The sequence below is a fragment of the Crocodylus porosus genome, unplaced genomic scaffold (assembly GCF_001723895.1).
Source record: "Crocodylus porosus isolate Cpor-Errol unplaced genomic scaffold, CroPor_comp1, whole genome shotgun sequence".
Lineage (NCBI taxonomy): Eukaryota > Metazoa > Chordata > Crocodylia > Crocodylidae > Crocodylus > Crocodylus porosus.
In genome coordinates this window covers 47598990-47624495 of record NW_017728909.1, presented here as the reverse complement: position 1 = coordinate 47624495, position 25506 = coordinate 47598990, and the positions used below count along the sequence as shown (strand labels likewise).

General features: G+C 40.9%; 1 protein-coding gene across 1 annotated transcript in view; it reads left to right on the top strand.

Moving 5' to 3' along the window:
* The window catches only part of PDE8B (phosphodiesterase 8B), a 204654-nt gene extending 182210 nt beyond the window's left edge, over nt 1-22444 (top strand). The window contains exons 14-23 of the mRNA XM_019532208.1: nt 554-630; nt 1874-2038; nt 2987-3032; nt 3492-3627; nt 6372-6570; nt 7732-7949; nt 8665-8800; nt 12995-13162; nt 19087-19216; nt 20250-22444. Of these exons, the coding sequence (XP_019387753.1) occupies nt 554-630; nt 1874-2038; nt 2987-3032; nt 3492-3627; nt 6372-6570; nt 7732-7949; nt 8665-8800; nt 12995-13162; nt 19087-19216; nt 20250-20365 (1391 nt within the window). The 3' untranslated portion in view covers nt 20366-22444. The remainder of the gene's footprint in view (nt 1-553; nt 631-1873; nt 2039-2986; nt 3033-3491; nt 3628-6371; nt 6571-7731; nt 7950-8664; nt 8801-12994; nt 13163-19086; nt 19217-20249) is intronic.
* Nucleotides 22445-25506: the final 3062 nt, after the last annotated feature.

Here is a 25506-nt window from a genome sequence, read left to right as displayed (position 1 = left end):
AGACTGTCACAAATCAGAAGTGAAACAGGTATGAGAACCTTTTTGAAGGAAAGGGACAGACAGCAGGAAGCCACAGGAAAAAGGAGAGACAAAAAGCAGAGTCAAGCAAGAGACAAAAGTTCTAATGAGTAGGATTTCCTAATACAGAGGAAGACTTGCTCCCAGGAAGGCCATTTCAGGTGTGCAGGAGTAGTAGGAAAGGGCTACTCACTTGACTTAAGGCTGGAAAAATGAAGAAAAATGTAAAACAAACAAAGGCAGCCTTGCCTTAGGCACAAAACTGCTTTGACAGCAGTGATACTTTCAAAGAAGAAGAGAAGAGGATTGCCAGTACTCCTTATCATTTACATGCACCTTATAGAAAGCACCAGTAAACTCAACCGAGTCAACAGGAAGGGTGGTACCAATGACAGCCTACCGCTGTTTCCTTATGAAAGCGCTCCTGCACCCTGTCAGGATTGTTATTTAAATACACACTCTATGCTGTGCAATGTCAGAATGTAAAGTGATAATTATTCTGAAGGCAAATTCTCTGTATTTTATTTAACCGCAGCCCCAAGTTTACAAAATCGCCGATATTCATCAATGGCCAGAATCCACTCTATGACAATAGAAGCTCCTATTACAAAGGTAAGGTGGTTGTTACTGCCTATTACTACAGAACACAAACTCTGAGTTTGGAGCTATCCATGCCAGAAAATATGGTTCGCCATTCTGTTTACAACACAAGGTCTTTAGGTATTGTATCTTAATTTTAACTGCTCTTTATAAAAAGAAGTCTCCTCTTTGGATCTCTTGAAAGACAGAGAGAACACCTGGGATGTTACCTACAAAGCAGTTTTTTAGTGTTATTGGCACTTATGTACAGGTAGGCAGTCTGTAATTGTGCCTGCACACCATGTATGCGTATAGAAGTACTGGAACAAAAATGAAGAGAAGGTGGTCTGCCCTGTGTTTTAGCCCTGGTCACTGTATAGTTAGGGATTTTGCCCCAGAAGCTATAAATCCTGGTTCTAGGTCCCCTTTGCGGAGAGGGGATTTGAGCTTGCAACTCTCTGGCTTTCCGACACAGAGCACTAACCACCCCTCCAGAAATCCAGTGTAATCTAGTCCATTCTCTGGCACTCCTTTTGAACTTCAGCCTGCTGCCCCTTATATGCCTCAGTAGGATCAAGATGCCAGGCTAGAGCTCAGCTGCTTCTTTCCAGGGCAACAGCAGCCATATAAACCATATACCCTCTGGCTTGCTCTCTTCCTCCTACTCCCACATATCTCCATCTCTGGGTGGCCCAAGGGGCCAGCTTCAAGAGTGCCAGAGAAGGCTCTGCAAAATCCCTTGCCTCTGGTATTGTGGTTAGCATGCTCTGACAGGAAGGCAGAACTGTAGGCTTACACCCGCTCTGTATGAGGAGAGCCTAGAATATCCTCCTCCCTGTATCTAACACCTGGCAGTTGTGGGTTTGGGGCTGTCTATGTTTTCAGGCCATGAATACCAGTGTGCATCTGCAAGGGGCAGGGGCATGTAATCATGTATGTGTCCAGCCAGCAGGTAGCCTGCTGTGCACGCTCAAGCTGTACATGTAGTATGGCCTCTTACTTACATGTCCATACTGCCAGGAAATAAAATTACTACCTGTGTGCTTGTGCCAAAAATAGCTCTTAGATAGCTATAAAAAAACAAATTGCTCCTTAAATGATCAAAGGGAAATAAAATTCCACCCCTGCCCCCAGTGTTCCCTTTTTCCTCTAAATTAAGAACCGTGTAGGAAATCAAGCTTTCTCACTACAAAATGAGTAATAACACAATCCACTGAGTATGACAACTTTGTACTAACATGAGAGAGAACCTGTTTTTTCACTCTTCCTCCCCCAGGTTATTAACATAATTAATGCTGCCCAGGAGAACAGCCCTGTCACTGTAGCAGAGGCCTTGGACAGAGTTCTGGAAATCTTACGGACAACAGAACTTTACTCCCCCCAGCTAGGTACCAAAGATGAAGATCCTCACACAAGTGATCTTGTTGGAGGTCTGATGACTGTGAGTAAAGAAAGAAAGATTGAAAATTAAACTGCCTCCACTCGCTGCACTAATGTAAGAGGAGCTCTGTGTCCATCTGACTGACAGAGAAATGACCAGCCCCAGTATCTGGACAATGGGGAATGGTAACTGTCACTCAGTTTCACTTTAACTTTATATTTTACTCTTAACAAGAAAGTTAATCTGAATGGCACTAATAAGTACCAAGGTGGTAACCATTGCTGTTATTCAAACAGCTGGCTGGATACACTGATCCTGTTACAAGGATGACATTACAGTTCCAAGAAAAACTACACACCTTGGTCACCTAATCTGTTGCCTCTTATTCCTCTAACAGTTTAGGAAGCATTGGCCTGATTGCTAAAATTAAACAGAAGATAATTAAATGTTTTACACCATATCCATTTAGCTACTAGATGAGAACTGTAAAAATGACTTCAGAAGAGTGCCTTGTTACAGTCCTCTTGCAGTACCCAGACTGTCTTCCACACCAAACCTTGGCTGCATTTCTTAATGGAATCTCTCTCTTTATTTCCTTTTAGCCACTGCAAAAACAAACTATAAACAAACACACTGGGTGTTTTGTGGAAATATATGAAGCAGTCAATGAAAAGGAATTAAAGGAGGGTAGTATCTAAAAATGTTACAGCTGGACTGTCCCTGAAATCTAGAAATACGAACTTTAAAAACAAATATGGTAGCTGAACACTTCTCAATTCAGGGGCAGGGGAGTTTGAACAACTAAAACCTGGGGTACCCAAATCCACATCCGAACTGATACACTCAAAAAGAAGCCAGGTGCTTAAGGCACATTCTAAAATATGACAAGTATTTTAATTATCCAAGACTAATTCTTCTGAAAAAACTGCAACATGTTCTTAAAAATGGAAAATGATGTATACATGTTGCATGATTTCCCACAACTTATAGTGTTCTCCTTTATTTCAGGATGGCTTAAGAAGACTGTCAGGAAATGAGTATGTATTTTCTAAGAGTAAGTTTCTATGGTAAACTTTATTTTGCCTGTGCAGTGTTTCATTTATTGCTAATTCTGGCATAGAGCTCCAGGCTAATTTATAGTTTGATTTATTGCTTTTGGAAATGGTTGTCTAAATAATCTAAGAGCAAGTGTTAGAATGTCTCCATTCAGAGCTGAAACAGGTTCAAGCAATGAAAATAATGTATCTGAGGAATCTAGAAAATAAGACTGAAAAAGAATTAACTATATTATCCAAATAAATGACCATAAAATTTACTTGATTTGATCTGATTTTTCCTTTTGGTTTATGTTCAGACTGACTATAAAAAAAGATGAATTTCTATAAAATGCTACAGTATCTGATTTTACCTAAATTATGCTTTGAGGCATTAGTTTCTAATAGGGATCCTGCAAGTTGGAATAAAGTTGTAAAAAACCATAATTGATTTCATTCCTGAATTTCCATTTTGACAGACATGAACCAGAGCCATAGTCACCTTTCAGTGCCAATTGCAATCAACGATGTTCCACCCTGTATCGCACAGTTGCTTGATAATGAAGAAAGCTGGGACTTCAACATTTTTGAATTGGAGGCTGTTACAAATAAAAGGCATGTCTGCTGTCTGTGGGCCCTTAATGAAGCTGCTAAAAGAATGGGTTTCACTATTTATTTGCTATAGTTCTTTCAAAAAGCTTCTGAGAGTCCCTCCACTGATCTCTGTGTTGATACCTATCTGCTTTGCTAACCTGTTAAAAAAAAATTCAGGATGTCCATGCTTTACAGTTCAGAAACCTCACCCTAGCCATCTTTGAACATCCCCTTTGGAATTCTTTCTCCGTCAATTTACTTTGACCCCTAGCTGTTCCTACTCCCTATCAAAATATGCATTCTGTCTGGAACAATCTACTGTCTGTACTTCCTGTATGTCCCACAGCATCCTTTTGTACCAGCCACTCCACAGAGCATCTGGGGTATATTTTGGATCTGGAGGCTGCACATGGTCATGCTAAAAATAGTAACCCCCTATTAAAGGAAGTTCTAGGACTATTGTGGCTCTGAATTAGTGATTTTAAAAAATAGATAGAAGGGCTAAAGCAGCACTGGGCTCATCAGATAAATAGATCTTCTAGACCAGAAGGGACTATTAGATTTGGCTTCCTGTATGATACTGGCCATAGACTTTTGTCCAGGTAGTCCTGTATTGACTAAAGCAGAGATGTAGTACATGCTGCAAGTGGTATGGGCAGCCTCTGTGTATGCCATGAGGGAGATCAGAGAGGGGAGAGGCAGCACAGCAGCAGATAGGCAGGGAACGGAAAGTAGAGCAGCCGATTGGGAAGGGAGCATAGGGCAGGAAGCAGAAAGCCGTGCAGCATTTCAGGCAGAGGAAGGGGATCAGAGTAGCACTTAGGGAGGTGTGGGGCTAATTTGGCATGTCTATCAAAAAGTTTGAAAGAATATCTTCAGAAAAAGGCATCCAGACTGAGTTTTGAGACAATCAGTTCCCTTGGTATTTTTCCACAGGGGTTGATCACCTTCGACATTAAAAATGTGCTTTATTTTTTTATTTGAATTTATCTGGCTTTAACTTCCAGTAATTGATTCTTGACTAGATTTAACATATATATAGATTGTTCAGCTGCTAAACAGTAGATGGGAATTCTGGCCCTTCCCTGAAAGTGGTCTTGTGCTCCTAAAACTGGCACTGCTTATACGTGAAAAGTGTAAGTAGGACATAAGCAAGGAGTCACTTCAGACTCCAAGCTCCCTCAAGAAGTATAGATGAAATGGGGGTGTTATCAACTTGAACAGTCAAACATTCAAGTCATGGGGCATGTCCCTAGAAGTCAGAAAATCTGTTAATTAATTAAACAATATTTGATTCTTTTTATTTGCCTTCAGTTTTTGAGCCTGTCAGATATACTTGGCTCATGTTTTCAGGAGTTTTTTTTCTTTCTCTTGGTTATTAGGTCATCAGAAGCTAGGGTTTTATAAAAACATACCAAAACTCAGGAGACCCAAACTAAAATCACAAAAGTCAATGTTCCAATAACTCTGCGGTGCTTTTCATAGGACATTACATTACTGCACTTACTTGAATATAAGACACACCCCCCAATAATTAGATTCTATATATGGACAATTTATAAATTTGTTATAATTTTCCAGGTATAGAATCTAATTATTAGGGGGTTTGTCTTGAATTTATTCCCCTCCCACTATTACAGCAGGGAAAATAAATCTGGGGAGGTGGGGTCACGTGGCCCCCCTTGCCATCTGCACCCAACTCCTTCCCCCTGTAGCTTCCCTTCCCCACATTACTGTCCCTGAGCACATGGAAGTCAGAGACAAATTTGAAAACGTTGACTTTGAAATAAACATACCTATTTAAACAAAAGATTGCAGGTTGCCATAGACTCAGTTCATCCAGAATAGATGCATTTGACCTTTTTTTTTAACTGCAAGTTTTAGTGCAGGTACTCCATAAGCACACTTTTAAGCAGCACTTTGGCACCTACTTATATATCATATAAACTGTGCATGATATTAGTCCATAGTCAGAAAGTTCATGATTTAGATTCAGTCAAAATTTGGAACTTAATTCAGAGCTGATTTGGCCTTGGAAACAAAATTTTATTTTAAAAAAGCTGTATTGCCACCCAGTATGGGCCAACTTCTGCTACAAAATGCCACCCTTCAGCTGACAATAAAAATCCTTTTCAGCTAGTCGACACTTTCTCCACAATAAACTAGAGAAAGAAGCAGTGCCCTGTGTGAAGATGTGTAGACTAGCCATGTACAGTCTAAGAGTGTAGGTGTATCTAACCACCTATTTCCTATCCATCTATGTATTATTGGTGGATGCTGTCCTGCAGCAGATTCCCAGGTTAGGTTTAACCAACTGTCTCTCACTCCTTGAGTTTACAGGCATGTTCAATGTTGGCTGCATTTAATCAACTTCATACTTGGTTTCCATTACTGAGCACATGCTGCTTTGGGCAGCAATTTAATGATAAACAATGTATTTAATGAGGTTTCTTTGTATGCAAATGTAATACAAGGAGCTTTTTGTCCCATGCTGACTGTGGGGGAAAAATCTTGTCTTATATTTGAGTCAAAATGGTACATCTGAAAAGATGGTAGAAACTTTAGTAACTACCCTGGTTGGCCAGGGGTTTAAAAATTATGAATATGTGTTGTTTTCACTTTTTTATTAAAACATATTAGAAGGAGCCATGAACAGATTTTTTTGGGACAGGGAGATGTTTAGAAAATTGTAAATTCTGTGCATGTCTGTATCTCTTGAATTTGCTGTATTTTCACTGATATTGGTTTCCTTACTTATTTTCCAGGCCATTAGTTTATCTAGGTTTAAAAGTTTTTACCCGGTTTGGGGTCTCTGAATTTTTAAACTGTTCAGAAGCCACAGTGCGAGCCTGGTTCCAGGTGATTGAAGCCAACTACCACTCCTCCAATGCATACCACAACTCCACACATGCAGCAGACGTTTTACATGCTACAGCATTCTTCCTTGGAAAGGAAAGAGTTAAGGTACAATATTCCCTGAATGGTCTTTAGTTTGACACCTGTTTAAATACATTTTAAGCGGGCAATTAGCTATTAATAGTTGCAGCCATAACAGTTTTATTTTACAAGTAAGCCACTTGAAAGTTGTGTGTTAAAGCAACTTAAATAATGTTCCCTACCTCTGATCCCTGACCCCACCATCTCTGCAAGTCCCACTGGTGAAAGTAGTTTCATTCAAAGCCATGGGGTTATTCATATGGGTAATGAAATTACATGAGGAAGGATCAGACCCCCTAAATGGCAGCAACAGAAAAAAAATCCAAAACCTTTTATAAGTGTATTAATGATTTTCCTGAAGCAAATCTAGAAATAAAGAGGCAGCAATTAAGAAAATCATCTGGGTTTATTACAAGTAAGAATACCAAGCAGTAGAACAACTGCTGATGGTATGAAGCATTATCTTTCCAACAAGGATTTTGTGATGAATAGAATAGCTTTAGTTACCATGATCCTGTCCATGTCCTTCCTTTGAAATGTTTCTTTAGTCAGAGGAATTAAAAAGAATCAATTATAATACAATTTGTGTTTACTCTTTGAAAAAATGGCATCTACACCAAATTTTCTAGCGAAGGGAGAAAGTCAATATGTGGCTTTTTTCCTGTTTCCTTACTCCAAAACACATTTTATTCACCTGTCAAAATAAGCTGAAAGAAATACTGAAATTATTTTTTAATGGAACTTTCACTTCTCAGTTTATTACTCATAGCAGAAATATCTGATGAATTTCTCAATAGATATTTAAGATTATTACTACTGTCATTCTCGGTAGAGCTGTATGTGCATGTGGATACGTATTGTATGTGCACACAATTCCTTGCCAGACACAAAGCAGAACTCCCTTGGAAGGAGCTTAGAGTCTCATTTCAGGCTGGTATGCTATACAGAACAACATCTAAAGCAAAAACTGTACAAAACAGATGGCTTGGGTGTAAGAAAGCTTCATGGAAGCAATGGATAGGTGGAAACAGCAAATGCTCTTGACATTCAGTAAGTGGGAAACTTACAAAAAGACAAAGGCCATGCCCCAAGGAGCTTATACATACCTGGTAATTATGCTAAAGATGATCAGTTTTTTATTGTGGCTCATTATATGATAAATGCTTATACTTTTACTCATTCTTATAGGGAAGCCTGGACCATTTAGACGAGGTGGCTGCACTAATAGCTGCCACCATTCATGATGTAGATCACCCAGGACGGACCAACTCATTCCTCTGCAATGCAGGCAGTGAATTAGCTGTACTTTATAATGACACCGCTGTATTGGAAAGTCACCACACAGCATTGGCATTCCAGCTCACGGCTAAAGACAACAAGTGCAACATTTTCAAGAATATTGATAGGTTGGTCTGCTTGTGGCATATGTTATAGGTTGGTCTGCTTGTGGCATATGTTATTTTATTTGGGGCATTTTTTTAAAGCTTTAGGTAGATTGAGAACTACCTTCAGACACTAAAGATGCCATTTTAATAAAAGCCTTTTCATCATTAAGGTCTCCTAGGACTTTAATACAAACTTTTTTTTTAATGTTTTAATTTTATGCCTCATGTTAGTCTTCGAGGCCTTGTAATGTTTGGAAATGTATTGCAGTGTTTTCTGGGGTATGTTACTGTTTAAAATAAAACAAATCAACTCCTGGATAATGGGAGGTGTAACGGAAATACACTGCTAGGATCGCCGGAGTGCAGAATTCCATGAATTGATCGCATTGGTGTGGGGAGGTGTATGCAGTAAACCTAAATTTAATTATTTTAAGATTTCTTTCTGTGAGTACCCTGGTGACTTCCTGTTCCCACTTAATTCAGTTTAAGACTGGTATTTTAAGAGTAACTTGTAGTGTTTATTGATTTGTATTTTATTACATAAAACACCCATAGACCATTAAAACACCTGAGCATAATAAGGATGCAACCAGTTACTGTTACTTTCCAGTTAACCCATTTTATGTTTAATGTCTGTCTCAACTTCCCTTTTACAAACTTGGTGAGAAGGTCCAGAGAAAGCCAGAATTAACTCTGACTATCACCTGAATGAGTAAACAGTTTTTTTCTCTTTTAGGAACCATTATCGGACATTGCGACAAGCTGTTATTGACATGGTTTTGGCAACAGAGATGACAAAGCACTTTGAGCATGTGAACAAATTTGTGAATAGCATCAATAAGTCCATGGCATCCGGGGAAACTAACTCAAATGTAAGGTGATCCAGCTGGAAGCTTCTAAGGGACTTTTTCCATTTATACTTCAAGAAAACTTAGTGTTATTTTCATTTATGGTCATTTTCAAACACCACAAATAGACTTGAGAACAAATACTGCCTATTGGTGTAGTATAGATATTTGAGAGAACATGGTGCTTGACCCTGCCCCCCAAAAGCTTAAAATAGCCCACAGTATAAGTTAGCTGTCAGCAAATGTTTTACAGCAGTGGGCCAGAATGACCCAGTAGGAGCCATGTGGGACAATGCAAGGACCCAACCACTGCCACTTCTCTCTGCCAGCCCCAGTGCAGCATGGACAAAGCTCTGGCTGCAGTGTGGTGCAGCATGGGCAAACCCATTTGTCCATGGCATGGTGCAGCACAGGAAAGCCTGCACAGTGCAAACGAAGCCCCTCCCCATTACCAAACATTGCTGAGTGTCTACAGCAGGGGTGGGCAAAATATGGCCCATAGGCTGGATCACCAAAAAAGTACTGTATTCCAAATTTCTGTATGAGCCATCAGGCTCATGTCCAGATTCCACATTTACAGTGTAAGATGCTGTTTGACAATTTTGCTCTAAATATTTTACACTGAAACTAGTTTTAGGAGCCTTTGAGCAATGCTATGGCCTTTTCTATTTAGCATCATTCTATTTTTTTGCCACAAAAGATGCCAGTCATCTGGCCAGAGGCTCCCCCAGCACAGCTAGTAACTCCAGTGAGAAATTCCTGAACCAGAGGCCTGCTGTCTTCACACATTCTTCTTACTACTCCTGTTACTTGTCCCCATACTCCAAAATCTAACACAGACAGTTTCTTGGTAATCCCTTGAAGATAATCAGTCAAGCCCTGATCTTTGAATTGAAGTCTGGTGCCTCTTGCCCGCATTGTCTCTTCTCAAGGTCAAGTACTGGTTTTGTGCCCCAACAATTAATTGCCACCAACTTCTTCATAATTTTGTTACCCACTCAAAAATAATCTGCTTATGTCACTGCTTAAAGGAAACAAAGTTAACTGAGGAAATAAATGAGAAAAGCATATAATAGTTTCTCATGCTTTTTCTCTATTCGCATGTGGGTATGTTTATGGTTCAACCCTGGTATCAAATGGCTTCTTTTGCTCTTGGTTTGCCACTTACACTTTTCTGGCCCTCAAAAGTGGCAGCTCTGAGATTGCATTAATGCAAGGGTTGTCAACCGGGGTTACTTGAGAAGTTCCTACGGGGTACTAGGATGGCTGGATGTGAATGGCAGGGAAAGCCCAGCTGGATGCAAGGTGCGGGGGGAGCTCACAGATGGTGGACACTGCCACTCCACATCTGGCCACATGCCAACTCCCCTCCTTCCTCCTTCCCCATTTCTGCCCCTGCTCCGTGTCCAGTCTAGCTGCCGGGGGTACACTGCTCCATGTCTGGCTACCAGGGGTACACTGATCCAATGTATTCAGTACTGATTCCAGCCCCAATAACACAATGTATTAATGTTTATATGCATCTTTGCCTTCCTGAATAAACAAGCAATTGCCCTTGTGTAGTCTGGTTTTAATTTCAAAGCTCCTTTGTTACTTATATATAGTTACTAACCTTTCCTACCCAGAATGGGTTTCTCCTTTTGAAAGTTGACTCTTGTGTAGAGAGATCTAGTTTAATATTTAGGCAGAAAGCCAAACTCTACTTCATAATCTTAAAAATCCCCATCTGTTTAGTAACATGAATAGATATCAAACATGATTTTTCTCTGTAGAAACTATCTGACCTGCAGTAAAGACCTTTTCCTGACTGCAGGAATGTAGCTGGGAAAAACAACAGATCTTTATTTTAATAATATTAGCCATCTTGCTCCTTGTTACCCTTCACTAGAATCATGCTTCCTGCATTTTGTCACATTTGCCAGGGGGGGACTAGAAGCCCTTAGAATCTGCAAACCCAAGAAGAGACAGACAAGTGGTTAAACATAACCTGGGAATCTGCTGCAGGATAATACTCGTGGATCCAGTAATAGGTGGATAAGAAATAGATGGTTAGATGCACTTACACTCTTAGACTGTACATGGCTGGTCTATATATCTTCAAAAACAGAGCTACTTCTTCCTCTCGTTTATCATGGAGATAGTAGCAACCAACTGAACAGGATTTTTATTTTCAGGTGAAGTATGTCATTTTGTAGCGGAAGTGGGAAGATTGAATGGAATTTAATAGGTTCAGGATTAAAATACTTTGCTTGCCTTCTTCAGAAACGGTTTAAGCAACACTAATCTTTAGAGCTGTAGCACAATGGCTCAGTATGGCATTATGTAGTGAAGCCACCTCCCCACTTGCAGAAAGTAATTACCCAGTTTGCATGGCTTTATTGAATCCAAACCATACTTCCAAATTTAGATTTTTCAGTTTTTCAGCTTGCTGGCTTGGGCCACTGTTGTTGCTGGAATCATTCTGAAAAGTCTTTCCAAAGTAGATCACACATGAGGAATCTGTAAAGTGTAATAGATTATACCCCCTCCTCCCCACTCCCCCTCCTTCTGCCACCTTCCCCCTGGTCACTTCTTTCAGGGCTTTACGTTTTTCCAATAATTGACTTGGCGTAGGGAAGATCCAGAAATGTCTGAAGGATTTTAGGTGTACAGGTCCCATTCAATGGTACTTAAATCCCTGATTTGTTTTTGATAGACTCCCTTTAATCACATTAACCTCTGGCATTTGCTGATGTACATGTAAATGCTTCCTATATATTCTACTATAATCAGCATTTTTAAGCTATAAAAAGCATTTGCTCTGATTCACTGTTTTTATCTTGCCCATTTGTAGCGGAGACTATTGTATAAAGGGAAAAAGGCTTGAAGAGTAATAAAACTGCAATGCAAAAAGAGTGATAGTATAGAGTGAGCTTTTCCTGGCTGCAGTTTGTCCTATTCCTTATTGTTAACACTGTTTTTTCCTACTTTTGATTATGAGCAGCAGTTAGGAGGCAGTTCTAATTGGGCAGTTCTTTGCTGGACTACCCATGCTGAGAAGAATTAACTGTTAAACATAAAGTTGGAAGATTAATGCCCCCATTGGTAAGAGTCACTGCAAAAATATCTCCTCATAAACCACAAAGACATTAATTCGGCACTGGTGGTAAAAAGTATTTATGTTCAATTTTTGACTCAGATTTGAATTTAGCAGCAGAAGGGAGGACATAATTACACAAATATATTATTTTGCGAGTAGCATTAATGCCATAGTGAGCTGAGGTGTCCACCTTTTATTACTCAATAAGGAATATAGTATACCTGTGCCCTTCTAAGCTGCGAAAGGGCCAAAAGATGGCTTCATAGAAGATGTGTCACAAATGCACCATCTCTTCCATGCACTTCCCCAGAGCAGTTCAACAGTTCATTGCCTTGCAAGTAGAAAGCTACTGCAAATTACCCCCTCTTTTCTTATATTTCCCTACTGGTGACCTTTTGAGCTGTTTGAAATGTAGCTATGGCATAATGGTTCCAGCTCTGTAGCTTAAAATCCAGCCCAAAGCCCAGGCATGGGGAGTTAGCATCTGTGTCAAAAGATAAAAATGTCATGTACCTGCAGGAGATCTTCTCTCTGCTGGTCTGCTCTTCAAAGGCATCAGGCATATTTTCTTTTTTCTGCCTTTTTTTTCCTAAATATAAACTAAAGTTTCTAGACCTCAGCTTACCCCCCCCCCACCCCCCTTCCTTTTTTTAAGCTTTTTTGTGATCTGGAAAAGGGAAGCACATGCAGCAATCTAAATGCTGCTGTTTCACCCCCAAAATACTGATTCAAATCTAGGTCACTCATGGTTTTACAGTGATATTTCTGCAATGAGACTGATAGTCCAGTGGGCAGTGTCCACATAAGAAGCCACCAGCACAACTCTTTTCTGAGTTCGTGAGGAGTAAAAGTTTGAGACTATTGTATTGCTGACTTCACTGCTAATTCTGAAAATTACCCAAACTGTACTGGAGGTAATGGTGATGTAATTACGGCTGCCTAATAAAATTGCTGCACATAGAAGGAAATTTATTTTCTCTCCCTATTCTGCTTAACCTGTTTTTTTACCCAGAATATTGTGCATCTAAGTAAACAGGATGTGCTCTGAGAAGTGCATTAGAAAGGAATTAAATAGTAATGTATTTATACTTGTTATTGCTGATGGTGACCACGAACCCTTGACTGATTCTCTATTACAGAGTGAAGGTAGTGATTGTGATTGTACAGCCAACGTAAAGAATTTTCCAGATAACCAAACACTGATCAAGCGCATGATGATTAAGTGTGCAGATGTAGCAAATCCGTGTCGTCCTCTAGAACTCTGCATTGAATGGGCTGGGAGAATTTCGGAGGAATATTTTGCACAGGTATGAATTTTGTATTATTTGAGTGAATGATTATCACATCACATACAAGTGCATGGATACCAGCTGCTGTTTTATAATATTCTGGCTGGAGTAGATCTTTAATTTAAAGATAAGGGTTTACTTTACTTTCACAGCTGGTCTTATTCTCGCGAGTACTCATTTCATGCAAAAGAGAAACAGGTTGACACCTTCCACTACTGATAACATGCTGCCTGTGGGGCTAATTTTGTTTGTGGTGTGAAACTGTGGACAGTATTTGTATGCTTCATTTTGTTCTGTTCTGTTTTACTTTCCCAGGCTGCCTAAGACAATTGTTGGTCTCTGCACAGTCACAGTTAGTTACACTCTAGTACTGGAGAGTTCTGTTTTTCAAATGAGATGCAAGTCAACTAAGTATGATAGAGGTCCTCTGGTAGCCTCAAAAAGAATAGGGGTGGGAGCCCAGGTTTTCCTTCCTAAGTTTCACTTCAGATAACGGCATTTAACCTACCCCAGACATTTTGTGTGGGTTCCTGAGAAGTGTGAAGTTTATTTTCTTGTTTTTTCTTTGCTTAGGGACATCCTGCAACCCTCTGAGGCTTTGGTTCAGTGCCAGTAGGTATCTGCCTTCCACCCTCACAAACAGAGCCATGCCACAAGGCCCTGCTACCCTGGATTTCACCACTGACATGGGCTATCTTCCTTCCTTCTTGGTTGGCAGGTTGCAGTTGCTAGATGAAGGGGTGGTTCCCCTTTCTTTCACATAGCCTTACCCAGACCTGTTTAATCTCCAAGTGTCAGGACATGTCCTTCCCGTGGGGGCCTAATTTGAGCTTCAGATGGGCACACAAAGTACATTTGCTTGAGGGAGACTCACAACTTCAACAGCTACTCTATCAGTCATTCAAGCTGAGAAGATACTGGAGAATATCCTTAAGCTCTTTCTCCTGGATAAATCTCTCTGTTTCACATTAGATACGGTATTGAAGGGTTCGTTGTGGCACCATACACCATTTATGGCATCATAAGCCAGTGTGGAACATTTCCAATGCCACCAAAATTTGTCCTTACTCACCAGACCTGGTCCAGATCTTGAGGCAGATCACTTGCCCTTGGAAATCCTCCTCCTCACAACACCAAAAGAGAGGAAGGTCTGCTTGAAGGGAGAAAAGACTCCCAACACCTCTCAACCCATACAAGTGACAAATAAGTTCCTTGTTGTAGGACAGCATAAGCTTCAGCCCTGGCACCATCACCCAGACCCAAGACTTCTTGGTTTCAAAGGATTTCTGCAGAGGCTTGAAGAGACCCAGATTATGATATGCCGGTGCCACCTTGCACTGAGACTCGTAGTTCAGAGCATAAGGGACATAGCACCCAGCACAGAGCCATTCAAGGGTTATGGTTCTTTAATATCCCAGTTAGCCAGAAGGCCATTGGCATTACAATATTTATTTACGATGATGGAACCACATAATGAACAGATGTCTCCATCACTCTGATGTGCGGTGGCATTTCCTTGGTCCTGTCCAAGAAGCCGACAACTGGTATTACTTACTTGTGTGGACTTCCTGGCACCAAAATGCCCTCTGGTACCAGACCCCATCATAAGGCTCCAAAAGCCCCACCTTTAGTCCTGGCCCCAGTGTAGCTCTGATCCTCAGCACTGAGTTTTCTTCGCTTCTGAATGCTACTTTCTGAATGCCAGTCAAGGTCTTCCACAAGCACCAGATGGCCAATACTCTCAGTGCTTATGCACTCCAGAGGCTAACCCAGAGAGCAGTACCATGTAGACAAGCCAACAGGTTCTTTCTTGTGCCTTGGGCAGTGCCCTACAAGATATTTAACTATGTCAGTCTAGCTGATTTGGCTGTGGAGTTTTTGGCAACTCCCCCAGTACAGAGGCTCCATTGAGATCAAGGACATCTAGTGATGGCCAGGACAACCCTACCAGCTGTCCTGGATGTAGCCAACATGGCAATGAGTTTCATGGCATTGGCAGTAGTCCTGTGCCAGTCATTGTGACTGCAGGGATCTGGCTTTCCCCAGGAAGTCCAAGCTAGAGCAGAGACCTCCCATTTGAAGGTATGGAGCTTTGTAGCATCAGGACTGATGAAACCCAAAATCCATTGAATCAAAGGCTTCTGTTTAATCCTTGAAAGTATTTTCCCTTCATATAAATACAGATTCAAATACCAACCCTGTGCAGTGTAAGAGAGGCTCTTTCTTGCTAGTGCTGGTCTATGATTCATCAATGCAGTCTGTATCTCAAGCAAAGGGACAGCAAAGATTTCACAGATAGAACCATCCTGGTTCAGAACAGCTAGCCCTAAACCAAACTTATTGGTACACTCAGAAGATAATGTGCTGACCTTCCATCCTTCCAAAGCCACTTGGCTCAATTTTACAATATATGGGCCAGCAACATCTCAGAATGGCTTCCTGGATGTGGTGAGATAAGTTATCCTATCCAGTTTTACAAGGGTAGATTTGATTTAAATGAAATAGATTTAAATCATGGTTTAAATCACAATTTAAATCACTGGTCAGGAAGTCTCAATTTAATCACTGTTTTCGACAAAAAGTGCATGCTTATTGTTTTACATAATCTTCATTAAAATATTCCCAAACTGGGTCTCTTTTATGGCCTGGCAAGCCTGCTACCGTGGTAGGTTTTCCCTTCTACCATACCATTCTCTCAATGGATCTCATATCAATGGAGCGGCTATACACCTGGTAGCTACCATGTGCAATTCGCTGGCACGGTAGTTACGGCCTTCCGGAAATTGGCTGAAGACCCGCCCACTTTTCCTCAACGCGGCTCTGGAGCACAGTGCAGCCCAACACCTCCCACCACTCTGCTTTCCCCTGTGGGGAGCATGTCCCAAGCCCACTCTCCTCCCTTCTTCTCTCCCTCCAGGACTGCTGGCTCAGGTGCTGGGCTGCTGGGGCAGGGGCTGCAGCTGCACTGCTTACCCTGGGGCACACTCCCTGCTGGGGAAGCTGGAGTGGCTCAGCAGTGGAGGGGCAAGGTGGTCACCTCCACTCCAGGTCGCTCAGCCCACCCCCCTTCTGGCCCCCTGCTTTCCAACTCTTGAACTTGGGTGGAGGATTGGATGTGGTTCCCAGGGTGAGTAACTCTGGCCACCCCTGGGCTATATTCAGAAACTTATCCCTCAAGACTTCTGAAATATTCTGTTCAAAATGTTTCCCTTTTGTTTCTACTGCCCATTCCTCCATACATTTATCTCCAGACTCCTCCCTTCCCAGATATACTCCACCCCCAACAATTCTCTATTCATTTAACTTCTTGAAACTTTGCACACAGTACCACTTCCAAGCACTTAAAAGAGCATGTCCTACAGATTAAGAGATGCCCAAAGGCTCCAATAGGGATCTGCCCATCAATCCTACAGCATATGGCCTTTTGCACCTTTCTAATACCACATACTAGACATCACCTTCAGGTCTTTCAGGACTATCTGCCTAGAAAGAGACTGATCTGTAGTATTCAAGCTGGTACACTCTTTCCTTACATGATAGAATGATTGCAAGCATCACTTGCATATCGCATTCATACCTTCCCCCTCCCAGCATCTTAACATAACATGTCTTACTGAATGTGCTTGGGAGAGTTGCAGTACAGGGTCTCTATATCCGTGTGGTATAGAAATCTTAAACGGCCTTAACTGCATTTAAGGGTGTCAGTTCTAGAACAAGACAGCCACCTCCACCACAATGTTTTCTCAGTAGCAGGCCAATCTTTTTAGCAGGTATGCCACAAATTAGGCCCACACTCTCCTCAAGTGCCACCTTGATCCCCTTCTGCCCAATCTGCTGCTTTGCTTCTGGTCTCTGCCCTGTATTCCTTGCCTAATCTGCTGCCTGTCCTCTCCCCGATTTGCCTATGCCACTGGTGGCATCCATGCTACTGGGCCTCCCTTGTTTTATGTCAACACACAAGGAGATGCCAAATCTCTCAGCCTGTGCCAAGAGGCAGTAAACCTATAGCAAGGGTAGACAGACCACCAGATATTCCTCCCAGTGGTCTCCAGAACACGGTGGCTGACCTAAACAGTGATCTCTGTACATCACACGGGATGAGAGCCATGAGGTCGGTGTCCAAGGTGACATTTGTGGAATTTCAGTGTATAGCATTTGACAAAGTAGGCTATTGTCTAGGGAGGCCTATGCCTTTTTTATGAGTTAGTGCCACCCTGTCTGGCATTCTGCCATCCAGGAACTGTTAATCTCTTCCTCTTCATCTGCATGTGAGAGCAAACTGAGGAGTAGAAAGTACATACTGCCCTTAACATCCTTGATGTGGCACAAGGAGGGAATAGAGTTCACTTTACAGATACTGCCAAGGTAAAAAAAAAAAAGTCTTTGGAGTCATCTGACCACAGAACTCTTTGCAAATGAGGTGAAAAGGTAATAACCCTTTCTTTTTGTTCCAGGGGAAAGCTCTTCCTAGGTTTCCTCCTAGTTGTATTTATTATTCAGTGATCACAGAACTTCCTCCATATGTCCCTGACACTCTTCTAATTCTAAAGGTTCTCTACAAAGTGATCTAGGACACAGGATCCTTATAATACTCATAGCCCCCATGTGACTGAGACAGTTTTGGTATCAAGATCATCCTGGTTGTGATTCACTGGACAAGACAATCAGGATTGCCTGTAGGAGCCTAGGCTAGGTCAACCTCATTCTTTGTATAGGAAATGCATGCACCTTTCCTGCATGATTTGGATCACCCTCTAAGAGCAAGGTGTCTGAATGCCCACGTGGAGACACAAGATCTATTTGGATCTGGCCCAGCTATTTTTCCTTGGCACTTCCTGCTGATCTTTTTGTTACCACTGGCTCAGCTGGCTGGTAATTGAAATTCATATTGCTTCAATTAGTGGTTCTCTACTGTTTTTTTTTAGCATTAAAGCACTCCTTTGGACATGCCCCCTCTTAGTTTTCAGTCAGTATGACTACAGAAAAATAATAGAGCAATTCTGTTGCAAAGAATTCAGAAAAACCACAGCAGGTCAGAATGTTTTTAACACTAAGGATTCCTATTTGAATATTACCGGTTTATGTTGTAAATCACAATTGTACACCTTAAAGCGTATTTGGCACCAGCATTGCTTGGCACCCTGCAGCACCACTGAAAGGGTCTCAAGGCACCAAAGACTGCTGCAGTGCCTGGATTGAGAATTACTGTCTTGGATTCTAGCTCTCCATGTAGATCAGAGAAGGGAACCAAGGCACCTTGCTTGAGGTTGTGAATTCCACTGGGTGGCAGTGTATTTAAGTGTTTGGGCACTGAGATGATATCGCATCCAAGTCCTTGTGACTCAAGCTCTGTAACAGACTCTTAAAAACGGACTTGCACGCACATCAAAATAAAAATATCTTTTTACAGCTTAATTAGTAATTTGTAAGTGTAGTATTAGAAGACAAATGTGCCTAGACAGCTTTAGGGACATCTCTGGTTTGCCTTTTGATCAGAAGAACTTCAAAGGCAGAGGGGACAAGTTGTGATGCAAAAAATATGGTTACATTTTGTATTCTACCCCCTCTTTGCATCATGGGGACATGGTCCCCGACCAGAATTGTGGAACTGAGCATTGTGGAAGGTTAATGCAGTAATTGTGATGGGTTCACAAAATGGAACCATCAGTTTGTAGGTTTATAGCAAATTATATTGTAATGAACAATATCCACACAGTGGGCTTGTTTCTCTCTCTCTCTTTTTTATTTTATTTTATTTTTTTACCTAAAATGCACTATTTTTTTCTTTATGTAAAAAGTGTTAACTACTTGGTCACAATTTTTGCATTCTGGTGTTTGACTTCAGAACTGTCTACTTACAAATTTGTCTCATCACTCTAGGATGGCAAAGGGAAAGCTATAAAAGCTAATGCTAGTTTTTTTGGGGGGGGTGTTTTTTGTAGACTGATGAAGAGAAAAGACAAGGTCTGCCTGTTGTAATGCCAGTATTTGATCGTAACACCTGCAGCATCCCAAAGTCTCAGATATCTTTCATTGATTATTTTATAACAGACATGTTTGATGCCTGGGATGGTAAGAAGTTCCATGTTTTTCTTTTATCTGTGGCACAAATGCATTATAAACTCCCCTTTATTCCAGTATGCATTATGTCACACTACTGCATAGAGTGCTTTCTCAGATTTAGTAATTGTGTGTGCAGTTCTGAGTGTATTATGGTCATGAAGTTCTTAATAATTTAGTCAAACACTTCTCTAGGATGGTTTAGACAGGGAGGATCCTGCCTTGCACAAGCGTTGGCCTAGATCAGTGGTCACCAATCTGTTGATCTCAATCAACTGGTCAATTGTGGAGCTTCTGACAGTTGATCTCAGTCTGTCAGAGGCTCCATGATCGGGAGCGGCAGGATATACGTGGCTGGGCTGAGCCATGCCCCCTGCCGCCCAGGCTGGGCTGGGTGAGTGGGGTTAGAGCCTGGGCAGCTTGTTTGGGAGGCAGGAGGGGTGGACGGCAGGGCACAGGGTGGTAGATCCTGGGGTGCCCTTTACTTACAAAAAAGTTATCTTCACGGTAAAAAGGTTGGAGACCACTGGCCTAGATGACCTACTGTGGTCCCTTCCAACCCTACTTTTTTATGATTCTAAACCTCACAAAACCAGCCTTTAACTTTAGTATAATTAATGCAAAACTTACACTCTCTCTTTCGAATAAGCAACTATATATCCTTTTTCTTAAGTTCATATTCATTTTCTTGAACTAGCTTGAGTAAAAATGTTGTTTGCCAAATTCCTCCTATATCAGAAAATTTCTTCTGAACAGATAAAAAGTTAGATTTTCCAGAATCTCTGATTAAGACACTGTTTGTAAGAAAAGGGCTTGCTTAACTGAGCTGTTGCTTTCCATCCATAAAGACAGCACAGCATATCCTCTATAAAGTTCTGTAAGGGTAGTCAAACTCCAAAAGGGGGAGAAAAGGTTACATTCAGACTCCCTGGCAAATTAATTGCAGCCAATGTAAACTTAGGGCTCTGGCAGGATTCTGCTAGATTCTGAGCACCTTAGCATACTGCAGTATTGTACAGTCTGTTGTTCCTTCTTTCCATTTCAGCATTTGCACACCTACCTGTTTTAATGCAACACTTGGCTAATAACTACAAACACTGGAAAATGTTAGATGAGCTGAAGTGCAAGAGTCTCAGGCTTCCATCAGAGAACAACAACTGAAGGGAAGAAAACCAGACCTTCTGATCTACCAGTCTCACTGTGAATTATTTACTAACTTAGATACAAGGGTTGGTATTTCCTTTAAAATGAACAGACTGTGCAGCAAGGAGAAAATATTTTATTCTCCACTTCTAAATCACTCTAAAGTCTACAAAAAATTGTTTTCATAAAGGTACTTATTCTGAAGCTGAATAGACACCCCTTGGAACTATCCTTTTGCAGCAGCACAGGTACTTCTAAAGCTAACTTCTAACCTTATACACATTTGTCAAATGTAACTAGTACAGTTTTAGCTACTGACAAAACTATACTGAGTACAAATCGTTCTAATACCGAAGTGTAATGTTTACAAGGAAAATCAGAATAGGTTAAACAGAACTAAAAAAGTGAAATCCCCACAATTTGGCATAAATTGCAGAAGTATTTCAGAGAAACTCCTTTGAATTTTAGCACTGAAGAGAACCTGTGAAGTAGAGCAAATGAAACCTCAGAAATAGGATAAATAGGTAAATACTGCTGATTTCAGAAAGGACTGCTTTCTAATGAATGCCTAGAACTTTACCCAGTTTGTTATTAAACAGATTAAATATAAAATTACCTCTCTCATGCAGCACATTATCAACCTACTTCTCTTTTCCCATACAAAATCTTGATGTAATAAAATCAGTCTAGTCTAATTAAAATGTGTTATGTGGGAGATTAGGTTGGCCCGTATTATTGCTGCCATTCATACTTTTCTCTGCTATCCTGGAGAGATTACCATAAGAAGTGGTGTCAAATTTTACATAAGCCATTGCAATGTGGGATTGATCCCACATCCTTTTAAATAAAATGCTGTTTGTACACATGATCGCTAATATTTTAAATTAATCTAAAAATTTTATGACACAAGGCCATATATTGTAGTACATTACAGTAAGGACCTACAGCTTTTTAAAAGTTTCCAAGTTATACATTACAGCAGCATTATAATTTATAATGCTTTTTGCCCTCCTCGTAGAATACTGTTTTATTATATGATGTAAGAAGTATTTCAAAAGATGTAAATAAGTTAAAAACTGAACATAGTTTTTTCATTAGTTTTAAAATATGAAATTATGCTAAAGCTTCCAAAGCACAAATGCATATTTTTATACATCTCATTTTAATCACTTGCAGAACATGAGTTCAGATTTTAAACTATTCTCAGAATATTTGGTTAATATATCCTAAGAAAACTGCTGATTTTTAACACTGTGCACTCCAGGCCACAGTAATGAGGTAGATTAGAAGCTGTAACTTCAGTTAAGGACGTAATAATACATTGCTTGTCAGAAATAAAGGACTTGGGACAAGTTATTTATTCGTCTTGTGCTGTATCAGGAAGCAAACCAGGTAAAAAGAAAATGGGCTAAGATAGTAGCGGAAGAAAACCGACCATGATTGCAGTTTCCTGCAGGTAGCTTACATAATGTGCCAACCTTTTTTCTATGTTTTGTACCAAGTTATGTAAACAAATAGAAACATTCATAAAATTTACGTGCAGAGAAATGTATATAAGCTATATTTTTGTTAGAATTGTAATAGAACCTTACTTTTGTCACAGCTAAGGCAGTTTGCTCTGTATAATAATGCTGCATTGTGTATATATGAAGAATGGTGTTTTTTGGTGAAGTGTCTATATTCATTATTTCTATATGTACCACTATCAAGTTCTAGTTACATTTTTTCAATGGATTTCTATTCAAATAAGTTGACCTCCAGTTTTTCTACTATAAAATATTTGCTTTTCTTATTCCTTGATATCAGAGCAAATCTTCTGTTAATAACTGTACCTTGAACCAAATCTACTAAAGACTGAACTCTGATTGCAGCTAATGTTAGAGGAAAGGGGGAAAGACCTGTCATGTTTTCAAAGCTCTGTCATTTTAACTTCATTTGTTAAACACAATATTAGTTGTAAAACAAACATGTAAAGCATTTATTTTAATTCACTGTTACCAAATTTGATACCCATTTCAAACTCTGATAGTAACGTGGGAAATGTTATCTACACAAGGAACCTAAAAAATAAAGCTCGTCCCTCAGTTCTGTTCATCATCTACAGCTTTAATTTGAAGTCAGTATTAGTTTTAAGATGGCACTATTTCCCCAGCCAGTGACTACCTTGTCCAGCCTCAATTTCTGTTTAATCAGAGTAGAAATAGACCTAGGTCAATAAAAGCCTTAGAGAGCCCTCTTAGAGCACAAAACCTGCAGGCATTAGTCTCAATGAGCCCGCCTGCCAAAGCTCTCTAACCTTCTTAAAGCCACAAAGTAACCTACAGATCTTCTTGTTCCATGATGGCGCTATTTCAGAGGTGCTTCTGTTTACATTCCTATTAAAATAAAATGCTTTCCTCTGGTAATTGCCATTAATATTTAGCACAAAGGCATTACCAAAAAAATCCGTATCTTCACAAGGCTGACACATGAGAAAACTAATACTGTCAGCTGAAAACGTATATAGGAGTGAAACTTCAGATTTTGTCAGCCTAACTATATCCTACCCAACTTAGTCCTCAGCAGTTAATGTTGTAAGAATTCATATTTTATACTCGTAACAGAAGCACACTCTAAAATCATATCACATCCATCCTCATTGTATTTACTATCACCTCCAAAACTAATGGCAATGCACAGACAGCCTGCATCATTTGGGTTCTATTTAACACCCCCAACAATTCAGGCAGCTCTGCAAGAAGAGTATCTTGCAAGGGAGTCTATTAGAGACAATTCTGCCATTTAAATGTCAAACCAGGAATAATGGCATTTTTTTATTAGTATAAAATATACTTTAAAATTCAAGAATATTCACAGCTGCATTACATTCTTGTAAAATGCACAATGAGTTTAGTGAACAGAAGTGTTCAGTTAAATAGATCTATTTCTCTACCAGGTATTCATTTAAGAGCACTCACAGAGAATGAAACAATTTTCATGGTACAGGAAGAAAAGGATAATAGAAAGATGCTTGCTCTTGCTCCCCATCTTAGACAAATGACATGATAAGTGGAGCCTCTGAAAAAACCTGTTTCTCAGTTTCTCTTCATGATTTAGTAATATATATAGAGAGAGGTAAGTCACTGCTTTCCTGGGAAAAGCTGATCACTGAAATACTTTTTTCTAGGTCCAAACTGAAAAATAAGCCCAAGAAATATGTTGCCAGTCTGTGAATACCGTGCCTTTTCTGAAGAAATTGTAAATATCTGCTCTAATGGAAACAGATGCAACACACTTCCTGCTTATGAACACATTTATGTAGTGCAGGGGTGAGCAAAATGGTGAATTCCCTTTTCCAGATTCCATTTCCCAGCAGCCCCTGCCCACATTGCTGCCACCAATTTCCATGGAGAACTCAGCAGCAGTGGGGCCATGACAGTGTGGGGCCAGAGTTTCCATGGAGATGGCCCCAGCAGTGCTGGCAGGGCCCACAGCTGTGCGGGGAGCTGCTCTGGGGCCAGGGCTGGGATCTTACAGTGATGACAGAGTGATCTGGAGCCAGGGCACAGCCACGATCCACTGTCTGCAACCCCTGCCTGCCGTTCTGATGTGGGCAGAGACTGCTGGGAAATGGAATCTGGCCTATGGGCCAGACTTTGCCCGCTCCAATGTAGCGGAATTTGTTAGCCACAGATTCACACTCTCACCTACTACACATTAATATACACAAGACTAAAGAAGCTGCATCAGCTGCAACTAGGAAGCATCTCTACAACTGAGTAGAACTGCCCTAAACAAAAAGCTTGCTGCCAATTAAAAGACTTCAGCTTAGCTCATCCCTTCCCAGCAGAAGGGAAGCTGTTTCCAACCAAGCTATTTCCAGTCACAGTTGGCTGGAAATTTTCATGTTCTGAAGATCCAAGGGAATGCCAGTGCTTTTTATTCAAGTCAAATGAACTTCAATGAATAAATCATATAAATAAATCATAATCAATGAATAAATCAAATTGTTACTACACTTCCTCTTATGCACATCAACTTCTTTTTAGCCCCAAACTCACAGCTACTGTGATCTATCACCATCCTTGTACCTACATGGATATTGGACTTTCAGCAAAAAAGAAAGAAGCAGTCATTCTCTATTCTCCTTTCTTCTCCAACAGGAGTCAAAGAATCGCAGGTCTGGAAGGGATTTTATCAGTCTCCTAATCCAGGAGAGCTCAACCTCCAACCTGTAGGCCAAGTGCAGTCCCTGCGAGCCATGGAATCCAGCATGCAGGGCTCTCCAAAGGTCAGGAAATGTGACAGTGGGGGAGCAGTGACAGTTAATACTGCTACCCCCACCCCCGTTGCCAAAATCCCAAGCCCTGTGCAGTGGCTTGAGCCAGGCTAAGACCCTCGGCCAGCCAGGGCCATTTCAAGTCTGGGCTACTCTTGCCCTCCCCTGGCACAACTTGCTCAGGGCCACCTCAGGCTCCTTTTTCCTCCCCTGCCCTCCCACCCCATGGGCCTGGGCCATGCTTCCTCCCCCTGCACTGCTGGTTCAGGGCCTTGCCATTCTCCTTCCCTCCACGAGGCTAGGTGACACTCCCTTTCCTTCCATCTGGCTAGACTGGAGCCAGGCTATGCCCCCTTCCTTCCTCTGGGTTGGGACATGCCCTCTCCCCCACCCCCCACATGGATCAGGCCGGGTTGCCACCTGTCCCAGCCCAGCAACAGGATGGGGACCTGCTGCACCTGTCCCAAGCACCAAATTGGGTCCATCAGCAGGATCTGGCCTGTGAGGAACCAGCCACTGCCCCTCTAGCCTGCTGGATGAAAAAAGATTAGACACTGCTGTCCTAGTCTAGCCCTACTACACCAAGGCAGGATGAGCTATTCCTAATGTTATTCTATTTGATGACAATGCTTATGATAATTTTCTGCCAAAATTTCAACACCCACCACCACCACCAAAAAAAAAAAAGATCTTTTGGCTAAGAGGAATTCTATAAAGGAAGACCCCTATGCTTTCTTTCCCAATTTCCACATGCATTTGGCTGACACTGAAGGATTACCAGAAGGACAAAAAAACCCAAACATTAAACAGCTCCACCCAAGGATTTCTGCCTCTAATTCTGACCTTCAGACATACCATTTCTTTAAAATAATATCATGACTAACACTAAAACAATTCTAAT